The 14,353-nt window shown below is 44.7% G+C and overlaps 1 protein-coding gene across 1 annotated transcript in view; it reads right to left on the reverse strand.

The window, feature by feature from the left end:
* Positions 1–331: 331 nt before the first annotated feature.
* Positions 332–14,353, reverse strand: part of LOC101486692 (outer dynein arm-docking complex subunit 3) — a 29,834-nt gene continuing 15,812 nt past the window's right edge. The window contains exons 6-13 of the mRNA XM_024800471.2: positions 6,252–6,377; positions 5,979–6,101; positions 5,313–5,462; positions 5,071–5,231; positions 4,763–4,919; positions 3,999–4,151; positions 3,646–3,724; positions 332–3,560 (exon numbers count right to left, since the gene is read on the reverse strand). Coding sequence (XP_024656239.2) covers positions 3,436–3,560; positions 3,646–3,724; positions 3,999–4,151; positions 4,763–4,919; positions 5,071–5,231; positions 5,313–5,462; positions 5,979–6,101; positions 6,252–6,377 — 1,074 coding nt within the window. The 3' untranslated portion in view covers positions 332–3,435. The remainder of the gene's footprint in view (positions 3,561–3,645; positions 3,725–3,998; positions 4,152–4,762; positions 4,920–5,070; positions 5,232–5,312; positions 5,463–5,978; positions 6,102–6,251; positions 6,378–14,353) is intronic.

Here is a 14,353-nt window from a genome sequence, read left to right on the forward strand (position 1 = left end):
ACTTTTCATCCAACAGGCTTCAGTTTATCTCTAGATGGTTAAAACATACCTTCTTAGATGAACCTTGGCTAGATGTAGAACAGGCACTGTGTAATAATCTAGAAATTTCGGACCATTTATCAGCTCAAACATCCAACGACATGAATGCTTTAAAAGCATCAACATCAGCTCTTCTCTGACAGCATGGTGGGAGTTTCTAAAAATAACAGAGTCTTCATTAATCCCATGCAAACGTAAACCTATCTTGAACAATTCGGACATCTTACAAAACAATAATATGATCAACTTGCCAGATTGGAGTTATAAAGGAATTAAATACTTGGAACATATATCAGAAGGAACAGACTTTATTTCGTTTGACAGACTAATTACACAATATGGGATCAACAAGAAAAGATTTTTAGAATATCAAAAGATTAAATCCATAGTAAAAAATAAATTTAAGCCCAGTCAAGCTGAATTACAAACACCACCAAGTGTGGTACAATTCTTTACTCTAAAACCCCCAAATTATTGTCTAAAACATACAGAACACTTTCTAAAATAGATGAATCAATATCCCTTCCTATTGCAAAATGGGAAGCGGATTTATGGATCAGCTTAGACCAAAACTTTTGGTATCAGATATGCTTGCAAACCTTTCAATGTATCAGAAATCCCAGTTTGCGATTAATACAATACAAAATATTACATAGAGCCCACTATACAGGTAATAGGATGTTCCAGATGGGCTGTTTTCTAACAACTGCTCACACTGTCAAGCAAATACACCGGACAATTACATCCACGCTCTTTGGTTCTGTCCACCAGTTCAGAGGTTTTGGGGCGAGATATGTGAAGACTTATCAAAGTGTCTGAAATGTAACATTCCAGCCTCCCCTTTAGTGTGCTTGCTGGGCAGCTTGGATGAGGTCACTGCAGAAATAAACACAGCCCACGTTGTTTTTACGGCCCTATGCATTGCCAAGAAAATGGTCCTCATTAACTGGAAAAATAAAAAATAATCTTAATTCTAACCAATATAAAAACCACCTAATAGATCACATTAGTCTTGATACAGCATCTGCCACCACATTTGATCAATCCCTCTGGGCTCCCTCCGGGCGCCCCCCGGAAGGGGGGATTTTTCTTTCTTCCCCCTTTCTCACTATCTCTTCTCCCCTGTGTTTTTCTTTCTCTCCCTCTTTCTTTCATTCTTTCTTTCTCCCTGTCCTATCCCCTAGTCCAGGGGTGTCAAACTCAAATACACAGTGGGCCAAAATTCAAAACTGGAACAAAGTCGTGGGCTAACGTTAATATTTATTGAAATATATTTATTCCTTCAGATATAAGAATGAATCTTTTCTTGCTAATATATATTGTAATATATCTATATCACTAAAGCACTTCTGGATGGATGCAAACTGCATTTCGTTGCCCTGTACCTGTGCATGTGCAATGACAATAAAGTTGAATTCTATTCTATTCTATTCTATTCTTATGGACTCAAATACGTTTTGCTGAAAAACTGAATATGGAACAAGCAAAGCTTAATACTAAACAATATATATATATTAGCTGTATAATACCAGTAGGCCAGCTCTAAAAGTAATTTGGTATGGCGGGCCAAATGTAATTAGTCTGCAGGCCAAATTTGGCCCGCGGGCCAGAGTTTGACACCTATGCACTAGTCTATCCCGTCTGTAACAACCAAAAATAAAATAAAATAAATACATAATAATAATAAAGGTCAATCAAATGGACCAATATGGCAAGGCCATGATGATCCACTTGGTGAAGTAAACTGTAAACTGTTTGGCATCTTTCTTGGCCTTCAGACAACAATTCTGATGGCTGAAGATCCAAACGGGACACACAAAAAAAAAGAAATCCTCTGCCAAAACCTCTGCACAGGCACACAACACCATATAGCATGCATGTAGTGCTCAACAAAATTGCCTGTACAGTGGATGCATATATTTGAGTCTGCAAGACCTATTTAGAGCACCCTCTTTCCTGTATAGTGTATTCTGTGGAGACAGGCAGAGAGTGAAATATGAGTAAAACAACCAAAAATGATGTGGAGTAAAGTGTTGACAGCTGACTGTTGCCGAGGGCGACCGTGGCTCAGGGGGTTGGGAAGCGTATCTGTAACCGGAAGGTTGCCGGTTCGATCCCCGGGCTCTCTGTCCTGGTCGTTGTGTCCTTGGGCAAGACACTTCACCCTACTGGTGTTGGCCAGAGGGGCCGATGGCGCGATATGGCAGCCTCGCTTCTGTCAGTCTGCCCCAGGGCAGCTGTGGCTACAACCGTAGCTGCCTCCACCAGTGTGTGAATGTGAGAGTGAATGAATAGTGGCATTGTAAAGCGCTTTGGGTGCCTTGAAAAGCACTGTATAAATCCAATCCATTATTATTATTATTAAATGAAACCTACTTACACAACAAGTACAGACATAAGGTATCAATTCATGACAGTCATGTAAGACTGTTAAAACTTAAATCTTCATTTGTTGTTTACTACATATCCTTATAGCAGCAGCTAAGAGGAGAAACTTGATAGCAATGGTGTCTTGGTCCGGGTGAGTACGGGGTTTTTCCACTCCGCTGGGCTCCACCTTCAGGCAGAGACTCCAATCAGCTTCCACACCTGGTTCCAATCAAGTCACCAGCATATAAGACCAGCATTCACAACAGACCTCTGCCAGATCTTCTGCTAACTCATGTTAGTGCTAGGCTGCCAAGCCCTTAACTACTGCTTTTCTCCTCACCGTGTTTTCTTTGTCATAAGACCCACCTGGCAGTCGCGTTTTCCAACCTAAACTACTCACATCTCTGCCTGGACGCTGGTTCTGTCATCTGGTTGCTTCCTTTCCATCATCGGACAACACCTGCCTGCCTCCCTGCCAAGCCCCTCACTCCAAGCATATTCTGGATCCTCTCTGGACACTCCTCACCCGGAACCCCTTGGACACCTCCTCCTCGCATGACACTTTAACCTGCAACGTGTAAGCCCTAACCACCATAGTCTAATTGTTCAGCTGTGATTCACTAGATTGCCACTGACTACTTGTCTCCTCTTATTATAGTGACTGCGTACCTCCATCCAAGCCGCTGCCCCTTTTTTCCATTCCCAGGATCCATCCGTGAAATCTAGCACCTAGTCATAGCACTCAGAGTTTCATGTTCACAGTTTGGCCTCACAGTTCACAGTTCATAGCATTCTCCGTTCATAGCATTCATAGTTTCCTGCTTTGTAAGTTCACTAGGCACTGTAAATAAAGCACTGTGTTCACGCCCGTTTTGCCTCCCTCTGTGTCTGCATTTGAGTCCACACCCACAGCCTGGCCCTCTCGGCCCTAACAAATGGCAAATCACAGTCTGTTCACTCGGCTTAAAATCATCCCGTTTTACACATCACTGCTTTATTGTGGGAGAGTTTGGAGATGCCGTCGGATTAAAACTTGCCCTTCCTCTTCTTCTGGGCCTTTCTTTTTGAGTTGGAGTCGACGATTAGCTGAGATTGACGCTTCAGTGCCTCACGAGAGATGACGTGAGCCCAGTCCTTGTCACTCTTGTCCTCTGGAACACAATTAAGTAATCAGCAATTTCAATGTAATTTAGTCTTTAGTCGTAGCTGGTAGTGTGTAGAAGAACACCAAATTACCATCACTGTAGGGATCTTCTGCTTGATCCTCAGGTGGCTTGACTTGGGTGCTGTGTTTCCCCTCAATCCTGACGTAGAACTCATAGCAGAAAAAACAGGAAGGGTTAGGCTTAGTGTTAATCAGTGTCATTGGCAGACTGTGTGTTTGTATGCTCTGTGTTATATTCTCAAACAGAGAAGGTGTTGCTGAGTGTTAATGATCATCTACACACATGTTTTACTGCCTTTCTCTTAATGGGGAGCCCATGGACAAACTTAAACAAAAGCCTTGACTGAATTTCCAAATGTCAAACATGTTGTTTCAGACTCAGATGATCCATTTCAAGTTTTGAGTTTGTAGGCTTTTGTCTTACCTCCTTTTCTTCCATCTCCTTCATTATAGCTGCCACATCCATCCCCTCAAGCTCTTTCTGCAGGGACTCCAATTTCTGCTCACACTGGGCCATCAGCTTCAGCACCACAAAGTCCTCTGAGTCTGGATGCATGTTGGGAACTGTGTGCTCATCCTGGGAGATGATGCGTGAAAAAAGGAACAAAAGCACATGAAGACTGTGGAGCTCCAGCAGGGCAGTTCTCTCTCTGGGGGGCATTTCCTTTGAAGGTAACACTCTTAAAAAACGTACCTTGAGATGGAGGTTTACCTTGATTACACACGCATTATATAGGGAGCAGGTAATGATGATACAAACTGATTTGTAAATAAGGGGACATGAATGACTTGAGCTTAGTATTTAATAATATACTACGGTATACTTCGAACTAACTCGGCAGCTCACTCTCCTGACAACACATCCTTTAAAGATATTTCAACATGAGAGACAGGCTAATGTGAAAGGTAAAAGTGAGGTCACAGGTCAAATGCAAACTATAATGTGATATCCCTATATATCATTGTTGTCAATACAATCAGTGGCCATAGCATTAGTATCACTTTATCTCTTGACCTTCAAGGACAGGTCAGATGTGACATTTTTACCTTCTCTATATGGTGACAACACACAGCACACCTGTAAGAATCCGTTTCTATGTTCAATCAATGTTGCCCCAGTAAATGGAGAAGTTTACGTTGAAGACCTCATCAACATCAGGAATCCTAATAGACTATGGTTGTTTGTACCAGTGAGATGTGCTGAAGATGGTCTGCCAGGTGCTCAACTCCGTGACGGACGGGACCGAGGGTTTTCACAAGCCGATCCAGTCGCTCTTCGGCTTCATCGCACCTCTGCTGCTCAGCCTGCAGCTGCTGCTCACGCTCCTGCAGCATCTGCTGGTGGCTAGAAAAAGCACACAGAAAGAGCAGAGGCTTCAGAATAAGAATTAGACACTCGTGTGATCCTCTGAGTCCCATTCACACCAACAGAGAGTCCATGTGATTCACAAACACTGTGACAGCTGCTGCATGACAGAGTTAAATATGTGTCTGACCTGGAGAGTTTAGCCTCCCCAGAATATTTAATCTCTTCAGACTGTTGCTCCAGAAGCTCCTTCTGCTCCTTCAGCTGCAGCAGGACCTCCTCGTTCTCCTCCCGCCGCCTCTCCAGATGTCGACGTGTCTCCTTCTGAGAAGTAAAGTGCTCCTCTAATTCCTACAAACACAAAATGCATGAAAGGAAAACGCATATCAGGAAGCACGCTGTGTGTAGCAGAATGAGCGGAAACCTTTGCACCTGTATATCGGTGATCCCTGTGGCCTCTTTGATGCGTCTGAAGGCCTCCTCAGCAGTCGAAATGTCTTTCTCCTCTTCAGCCAGCATCCTGGTGGTGCTGTGCTGGACCTCACTGCTTAGTTCATCCAGCTGCACAGCTGCTCGCTGTACCTGCACGATGCAACAGCAACCACTGCACATGTCAGGGACCTGGTTTCACTTTACTCCTCCACTTGGGGCAGGAACTCGTCCCTGACCCAGAGCGGGCATTCCACGTTTTTCCGTTCAGCACTGTAGCAATCACAATTATTACCAAGAAAAATGCCCGACACATTTATTTTCCCAAGTGGATCATTACGGCTTTGCCATGCTGGTCCACTTGATTGATCTTTGTTATTTGTTTATTTTTATTACTTTTTTTACTCTTAAGTTATTACAATCGGTACAGACATGACTGGGGGACAGGAAAGACAAAGATGTGGACAAGAGAAGTCTGTCTTTGCCCTCACCTCACATCGTTCTACCATTGGAGAGACTGATGATGTCACCAAACATCTGTGTCACTAACATCAATGTGATTGGCCTGCTGTGCTGGAGTGAGCAGGAAGGTACTTCTTTATATCTTTGCTCTTTTATTTGTTACTCAACATTCATCTACAAAAACTGAGTACATTAAATGTCTCTCACCCTTCTCTCAACTTTTGCAGCCTGGGCCTTGTGCTCATCAACCTTTTTCCTGTAGCTTGCTATCACTTGGTCCCTCTCCTTACACTCCTTGTGAAGCAGCTCCTCCTGCTGCTGCAACTCAGCCTGGGAAGCAGAAGAAGATGTAGGCTGATGGTGGCGAGTTGTGAGATACAGTGACTCCTTCATTTATGACTCTGGCAAATCAGCTGGATAATGTGAGCGATGCTGAGTGTTTCTTAATCTGAAGTCACAGCAAAGGAAATTACAGGTCACCTTAGCAGCTTCTTTGGAGAGCTGGCTGTCAGTATTCACGACCTGCAGACTGCGAAGCTCCTCTCTGTGCTTCAGGATTTCTGCTTGCAGAGTGTCGAGCTGGCTCTGATACGCCAGACTCTCATCCTGAAGGTGGTAAAGTGAGAGAAATGCAGGCAGAAGCACAAATAATGCAAAGCGATCAACAAATTAACATCACATCAATGCATATGTTGCGCTCTAAAAGTACTTATAAAACTTCAATTTTTCTGAATTGTGGGGAAAATCTTTAAAGACCATTCTTATTTAATTGTGTTTTGTTTTTGGACACATTTCTAGTTAATTTTTGTAGTTTACTGGCTCCAGGAGGTCAGAGTTCAGATGTGTGATGTCATCAGTAAGCGCAGAAAAAAAAAAAACAGTGTCTGAGACGTGAGGGAGCGATGTTTTGCTGATGATACGCTATTCTGCCTGTAAACTCCAAACCTGAACTGAGGAGAATAAAGTTGCAAGAAAAAGGAGAACGGAGTCATGTCTCTCTGAGGGTGCAACATAATCTTGGTGTTTCCGCCCGGTTTGGAGTTTATACCGCAAAGAAGGACGAGCTACATGTGACTAGCCTCGCTCACTACCCCCCCACCTGAACTCATACGGCAGTGCCATCCCTCCAAGAAAAGGCAGTGAAGGTAAAAGTTTTTCGTCATGTCTAAAGTACAGCAGATGTCTCCTGATTGGGAGCAACTTCTTGAGGAGACAGAGGAAAAGTTACTTACACTGCTAGCACCGGATTTGAATGAGATTTGTGCTGCCCTCAGTTTAGCCGTGGATGAAAGTGAAAAAGACTTACCTCGTAAACTGAGGCGGCGTATTCTCCAGTACTTAGAGGGAGAGGATGTTACTGCACGAGAAGATGAAGGAATGTCTCTGTTGTTGGAATTAGATGACAAAATTTATGAAGTGAAGCAAAAGAGATGCGAAAGTAATGCCCCGTTGCCTCAACAAGTGGTACAAGAGCACCACCCTGTGGCTGAAAATGTGATAGCACCCAGTAATTCAGACGAGCAGAGAGAAAGTGTTTCTCATCTGAATGCTACACGAGTCACCCCTGTCGCCACTCAAAGTGTCCCTTTTGAACACCCACTGTACCGACGGGATCTGAAAATAATGGGACAAATTGGAGAACCAAACCAAAAGGACAAATTAACATGCACTAGCTTGGAAAGACAAATCCAGAGGGCATTGAAGAGGGGATATGATGAAGGAGACATTGTTGAAGCCATCATTCAAGCTATAGCCCCAGGAACAAAACTGAAAAGCTACCTTGAGAGTAGAGTAGATTTGACTTTGCAAGCTCTCAGGCAAATATTACGGACTCATTACATTGAGAAAGATGCCACAGAGTTGTATCACTCGCTCACACGTGCTGTACAGGAGCCAAAAGAAACTCCAATCCAGTTTTTGATGCGAGCAATGGATTTGAGACAACAACTTGTTCTTGCTTCAGAGAGAGTTAAGTCTGGTTTAAAGTACAGTTCGGAGCTCATCCAAAATCAGTTTCTCCAGACAGTACTCACTGGCCTCCATGATGACACCATCCGAGCTGATGTGAAGCTATACCTGCAAAATCCTAAAATCACAGATGAGGTTCTTCTGGAAAAAATGACTGCGGCATACAGTCTGGAAATGGAAAGAAAGAATAAGCTGTCAGCTGCATCAAGAGCAAAGATGATCAAAGTTGCAGCAGTAAGTGGGGAAGATCAAGAGGTGGAAAAAGAAAGCAGTATGCACACATCAGACAGTAAGAACAAGCAAGGTGGAGCGGTCAAACGAGACACATTAATGGATAAAGTTGATCAAAGCAACAAGGCTATATGTGAGGCTCTGCAGAACCTCACCACTCACATTGCCAGCCTCCAGCAGACCGTTAAGCCTCAGCACATGAGAATGGTCGAACCACCTGACCGGAAATACCAGTCACAGCCTAGGAGCACAAACGTTAGACAGTGCCAGCAGTGTCAATCATCTAATACAGGAAACAAATGTGACCACTGTTACAAATGTGGCAGTACGGAACACTGGGCAGCAGGTTGTCGTAGGAAAAAGTGCTCAGCTAATTCAAGTAAGATCGAAATCATACTTAACCCTGAAGGGGAGAAGCACCAAACCGACCCATTCAGCCTCAAAGCACCCCTCACTGGTAAACAACAACAAATGGCGAAGCTGGTAGGCAAAAGATGCCAGGTCCGTGGCTTCTTAGGAGGTGTGGACACCACAATATTGTGGGACACCGGCTCACAAGTATCGATAGTGGGGACGAACTGGAGAAAGAAACACCTGCCTGATGCTGAAATGAGGTCAGTGGAAGAGCTGCTCGAAGAGGGAGCTTTAGAGCTCTCAGCTGCTAATGGGACCAGTATTCCATATGAAGGATGGATAGAGACTGAGTTCAGCCTGTCCAAAAATGCTGTTGCTGGGATGAGCAACAGGCCCGTCCAAGTTCCAATCCTAGTCGCCAGCGGTGACATTGAATGCCCCATCATCGGCTTTAATGTGATAGAAGAATTAGCTTTGAGAAATGACACCAGCAAAGACTGTATCCCCCCAGGGCATATGCTGGACAGATTGTGCTCAGCATTCGAGGTGGGGCGCAAAACTGCAAGAGCTGTCCTGTCTGTCCTAAAGAAACAAACGCCTGACAGCCATCCCCACATAGCCCGAGTAGGAAGGCGACCTGTGACCATCCCGAAGCGTAACATGATGACAGTGCAATGTGGTTGGCTAAATAAGAGTGTGTTGAGTGGGTCACATGCAGTGTTGGAGCCGAACTGTGAGACACCATGGCCAGCAGGCCTAGTTGTTGCAGTGACTGTGGAAAACATGACTGACCATGATATCACCCTCTGTAGTCGCACTACACTGGGGTGGCTGCACAATGTTGATGCTATCTACATGCCACATGTAAAATGTATGGAGGGTGAGCTTTCTAAGACATCAGACGGAAGTACTTCCTTACCCACAGTGCAGTCCAGTCAGACAACAAAAACTGAGCCCTGGGACCCACCAGTGGATTTGAGCCATCTGACAAGTGACCAACAGCAGCAGGTAAAACAGATGCTGAGGGAGGAATGCAATGTTTTTGCAAAAGATGACTGGGACACGGGATGCATTAAAGATCTAGAGCTGGAGATACAGCTAAAAGACAAAGTGCCTGTGCAAAAGACATATACCGTATTTTCACGACCATAAGACGCACTGTACTAAAAGGCGCAGTCTCAGTTATGTGTGCCATTACTGTATTTAACACACACATAAGGCGCACTGGATTATAGGGCGCATACAAGTACCGTATGCGTATTTAAAAATAAAGCGGGAGCAAACCCGAGTTCGGTACCTTACTCACATTTCTATTACCGGTAATCGTCATCATCAACAACACACAAGCATACAAGTGTGCGTATTTAAAAATGAAGCAGGAGCAAAACAAAGTTTGGTACTCACATTTTTATCATCAATCAAACCCATGGAAGTCCTCATCCTCTGTGTCTGAATTGAACAGCTGCGCTAAATCTCCATCAAACATGCCAAGTTCACTTTCTTCACTGTCAGAGTCACTTTCCGTGCCGTGCGGCTCCTCGGAAATGATGCCGGCTTTTGCGAAAGCTCGAACAACAGTGCCAGCAGACATGTTAGCCCAAGCATCTACAATCCATTGGCAAATTGTGGCGTAACTCGCCCGGCGCTGCCTTCCACTCTTGGTGAAACTGTGGTCTCCACCGGTCATCCATCGCTCCCACGCCGCTCGCAGCCTTACTTTGAACGGGCGGTTCACACCGATGTCCAGCGGTTGGAGTTCCTTTGTCAGGCCTCCCGGAATGACAGCAAGCTCACAGTTCATTTGTTTCACTAGTTTTTTCACATCAGCTGTGAGATGGGCACGCATAGAGTCACAGATCAACAGCGATGGTGATGCGTGGAAAAAACCACCTGGTCTCCTTACATACACCTCCCTCAGCCACTCTTTCATCATTTCCTCATCCATCCAGCCCTTTTCATTTGCCTTAATGATGATTTCTGCTGGAAACTTCTCTTTAGGCAAAGTCTTTCGCTTAAAAATCACCATAGGCGGCAGTTTCTGTCCATTAGCATGGCAGCCAAGCACAACAGTAAAAGAAGACTTTTCATACCCCGTTGTGCGTATCGCTACCGTGCTGGTCCCCTTCTTCTCCACAGTGTGACTCACCGGGATGTCAAAAGTGAGCGGGACCTCGTCCATGTTTGTGATGTGGCTGGGCTGGATGTTTTTGTCGCCGATGTGTTTGCTGCAGTAGGAGCGGAAGATGGCCAGCTTTTCCTTATAATCTGCTGGAAGTTGCTGCGCTACCGTAGTCCTGGTCCGGATGGAAAAATGGCACCGTTTCATAAAATGAAAGCACCAAGACGGACCTCCTTGGAAATGTTCAATGTTCATCTCTTCAGCTAGTGAAACTGCTTTTAGCCGAATGGTGACCGTCGAAACGCTTCTCCCGCTCCTTCTTTGCTCGATGATCCACCGCTCGAGTCTCGGGCCACCTCGCCTTATGTCCGCGGAAACTCAGCTGCGTTTTCTTGACCTGCCGGAGCTTGTTTTCTAGCTTCCTCCATTTGCGAACCATCGATTCATTAATCTTAAATTCTCTCACCACTGCTCGATTTCCATGTTCCTCCGCATAGCTGATGGCCTTCAGTTTAAACTGTGCTTCATAAGCGTGTCTCTTTGCCATTTTCAGGGTTGTTAAAACAACGATGTTCCACATAATGCACATACCTGTCCTTTTAGACAGGTATGTGCGATTGTCCGGTATATACGATCAACGCCCACACTTCACCCTTTAGCGTTCTCATGGTGTTCTCTACTACTTTACTTCTCTACTACTTTTGTGATTATCTGTTTCATGCGCCTCATTTTACTGTGTACAGTGACAATAACCCGCTGACATACGTCATGAAGTCAGCGAAACTTAATGCAGCTGGACACCGCTGGGTGGCGGAGTTGGCAGATTATCGGTTCACTCTTAAGTACAGGCCAGGGGCAGCGAATCGAGATGCAGATTTCTTATCAAGAAGAGGAAAGCCCATTGAAGACATCATGCACGAATGCACAGAGGAATGTCAGCAAGATGACATTGAATGTATTGGGAAAGCCCTAGAGAGAGAGAAAACAGGAGAAATGAACTGGATCTCAGCTGTCACCTGTAATGTCAACGCGCTGCCAGAGGGATGCATCGTCTCAGAACCAATTCAGCCGTTTGCAGTTGACAACATCAGAGACACCCAGGATGCAGACATAGCCATCCCTGAAAAGAACACACACCTACCTGAAGCATAAAGAAAAGATGGCGGAGAGTGAGGCAGTTAGGTACCTTCTTCGGCAGTGGCCCCATTTGCAGATTGATGGAGATGGCATTCTGAGGCGTGAGACCACCAGGAGAAAACAGTTTGTTGTTCCTGATTCATTAAAGCCCATGGTCTATAAACATCTACATGAGGAGATGGGACATTTAGGAGCAGACAGGATGGTTGCTCTCGCCAGGCAGCGCTTCTTCTGGCCTAAAATGAGGCAGGAAATGGAGCACTATGTCACTCAGGTGTGTCGCTGTATAAAGAAGAAGAAGCCTAACAGAATAACCAGAACACCAATTCAGAGCATTGAAACCTCTGCGCCGTTTGAGATGATATCCATTGACTATCTGCATTTGGACAAGTGCACAGGAGGTGAAGAATACATACTCGTAGTTGTGGATCATTTCACCAAATATGCCCAGGCATATGCGACAAGGGACAAGTCTGGGAAGACTGCGGCAAGAAAGCTCTTTGATGACTTTATCATGCGCTTTGGTTTCCCATCCAAAATACACCGTGACCAGGGGAAAGAATTTGAGAACAATCTTTTCCGCAAGCTTCAAGGCTACTGCGTATCAACCATTCTCGTACCTCCCCGTACCACCCACAGACCAATCCTGCAGAGCGCTTCAATAGGACCCTCCTAGGTATGCTCCGGGCACTTGATGAATCTCAGAAGTCAAGATGGAAAGACCATTTGAACAAAGTAGTTCATGCCTACAACCCGACTGTGCACGAAGCAACAGGATTTTCTCCATTCTTCCTTCTCTTTGGCGTGAACCAACCTTGCCTATCGACCTGCTCTTCCCAAAAAGAGAAGAAGAGAAGAGTCAGTCACGCAGTGGCTATGCAGAGAAATGGAGAGGAGTTATGCAAGAGGCCTATGCAATTGCAAGGCAGAACATGAGAAAGAGTGCAAGAAGGGGACAGAAAAACTACAATAAACGTGCATGGAGCTCTGTGCTTCAGCCAGGTGACCATGTCTTGGTGAGAAATCTCACACCCAGAGGAGGTCCTGGGAAACTGCGCAGCTATTGGGAGGATATGATTCATGTCATCACCGAGAGGAAAGGTCCTGATAGTCCAGTGTATGTGGTTGAGCCATTGCAGGGGACAGGAAGAAGACGAGTGTTACACCGTAACCTACTGTTGCCGTGTCCTTACCTGGTTGACGAGTCTGTGGTGTGTGAAAGCAGCCTGAAAGAGAAAAGCCGTGGAAACAAACAGAGACAGTCAGCAAGAAGACATCATCAGACCAAGCCCGATACTGACCAAACAGACACAGGCAGTTCTAGTGAAGATGACTGTCACATGTGGACAGCACTCAGATATGCTGATCCACCCCTCGACCCAGAAACAGAGGATTTCTGCCCCCAGAGTGACGCACTCGGAGAGAAGTCTGAGCCTGCTTTCAGAGCACAGGGGCATCCTGAAGAGGAACAGGTGGAGGAGAGACGCAGTTTGGAGGAGGAGGTTGAAGCTCCAGCTGTTGGACCCGAGGGTGAGCAGAGCGATGCTGAGACATGGAGGCACAAGCCAAAGAGAATGAGACAGCCCCGGCGTGTCTACACATATGAAAAACTAGGCCAGCCAACAGTCCAGCAATGGAGCACATGCCCTGTCAGTGTGAACAGCCCTTCAAGTGCCATCCATCATTCCTCTGTCCCACCATCATTCATGTATCCTTTACAGTATCAATAGATATAACAGAAAAACACAGTCAACTTCACAAGAGAGTTTAATCTAAGCGTAACATTACAGTTGCAGTTCATGTTGATGTAGTATTGACACATGTTACAGTTAAAAGAGAAACAGGTACTCTGAGCATTATTACTATAATAAATAGAGGGAAGGTTTATCATTCTAGCGTCAAAGAGTTAAGACAGTAGTGAGTACAATATGGGTTTACTGAACTCATGGTTTTGAAGTGTGTAATCACATGATGTTGGGGTGTAAATGGTATTTTCCTTGTCCCACTGCGAAGATTTGGCAGGCCCACCAATACTTCGAGGGATAACCCACCCTTCAGTACAAAAGGACTATGAACATTTAGTTTTGTATCGTGACCATGAGAGACTTGTCCTGAGATACCAAGAGATGGTATAGCCTCTCACCCAGTAACGTGTAATATGTGTGGAAATACTTGTTTGCTCACTCATCTTTGGTTAAATGTTCTATTTTTGGTAAATTGTCAAAGATTAGAAAGAAAATGTGTGGCAACATTTTTCTTTTGTGGGGGAGGGTGTTGCGCTCTAAAAGTACTTATAAAACTTCAATTTTTCTGAATTGTGGGGAAAATCTTTAAAGACTATTCTTATTTAATTGCGTTTTGTTTTTGGACACATTTCTAGTTAATTTTTGTAGTTTACTGGCTCCAGGAGGTCAGAGTTCAGATGTGTGATGTCATCAGTAAGTGCAGAAAAAAAAAACAGTGTCTGAGACGTGAGGGAGTGATGTTTTGCTGATGATACGCTATTCTGCCTGTAAACTCCAAACCTGAACTGAGGAGAATAAAGTTGCAAGAAAAAGGAGAACGGAGTCATGTCTCTCTGAGGGTGCAACACATAAAATATACAATATTCTGATTTCACTAATACAACATTTATAAAAAATAAACTTTTAATTATACTACCCTCAGACTTCCTATAATCAGACCCCATCTGGTCTTTAAGTGATGATGTGATGAATCCTTCCGGGTCCAAACTATGCGTTATTAAGGCTGTTGTGTTTTTAACATGTTTTGT

Source organism: Maylandia zebra, linkage group LG6 (assembly GCF_041146795.1).
Source record: "Maylandia zebra isolate NMK-2024a linkage group LG6, Mzebra_GT3a, whole genome shotgun sequence".
NCBI lineage: Eukaryota > Metazoa > Chordata > Actinopteri > Cichliformes > Cichlidae > Maylandia > Maylandia zebra.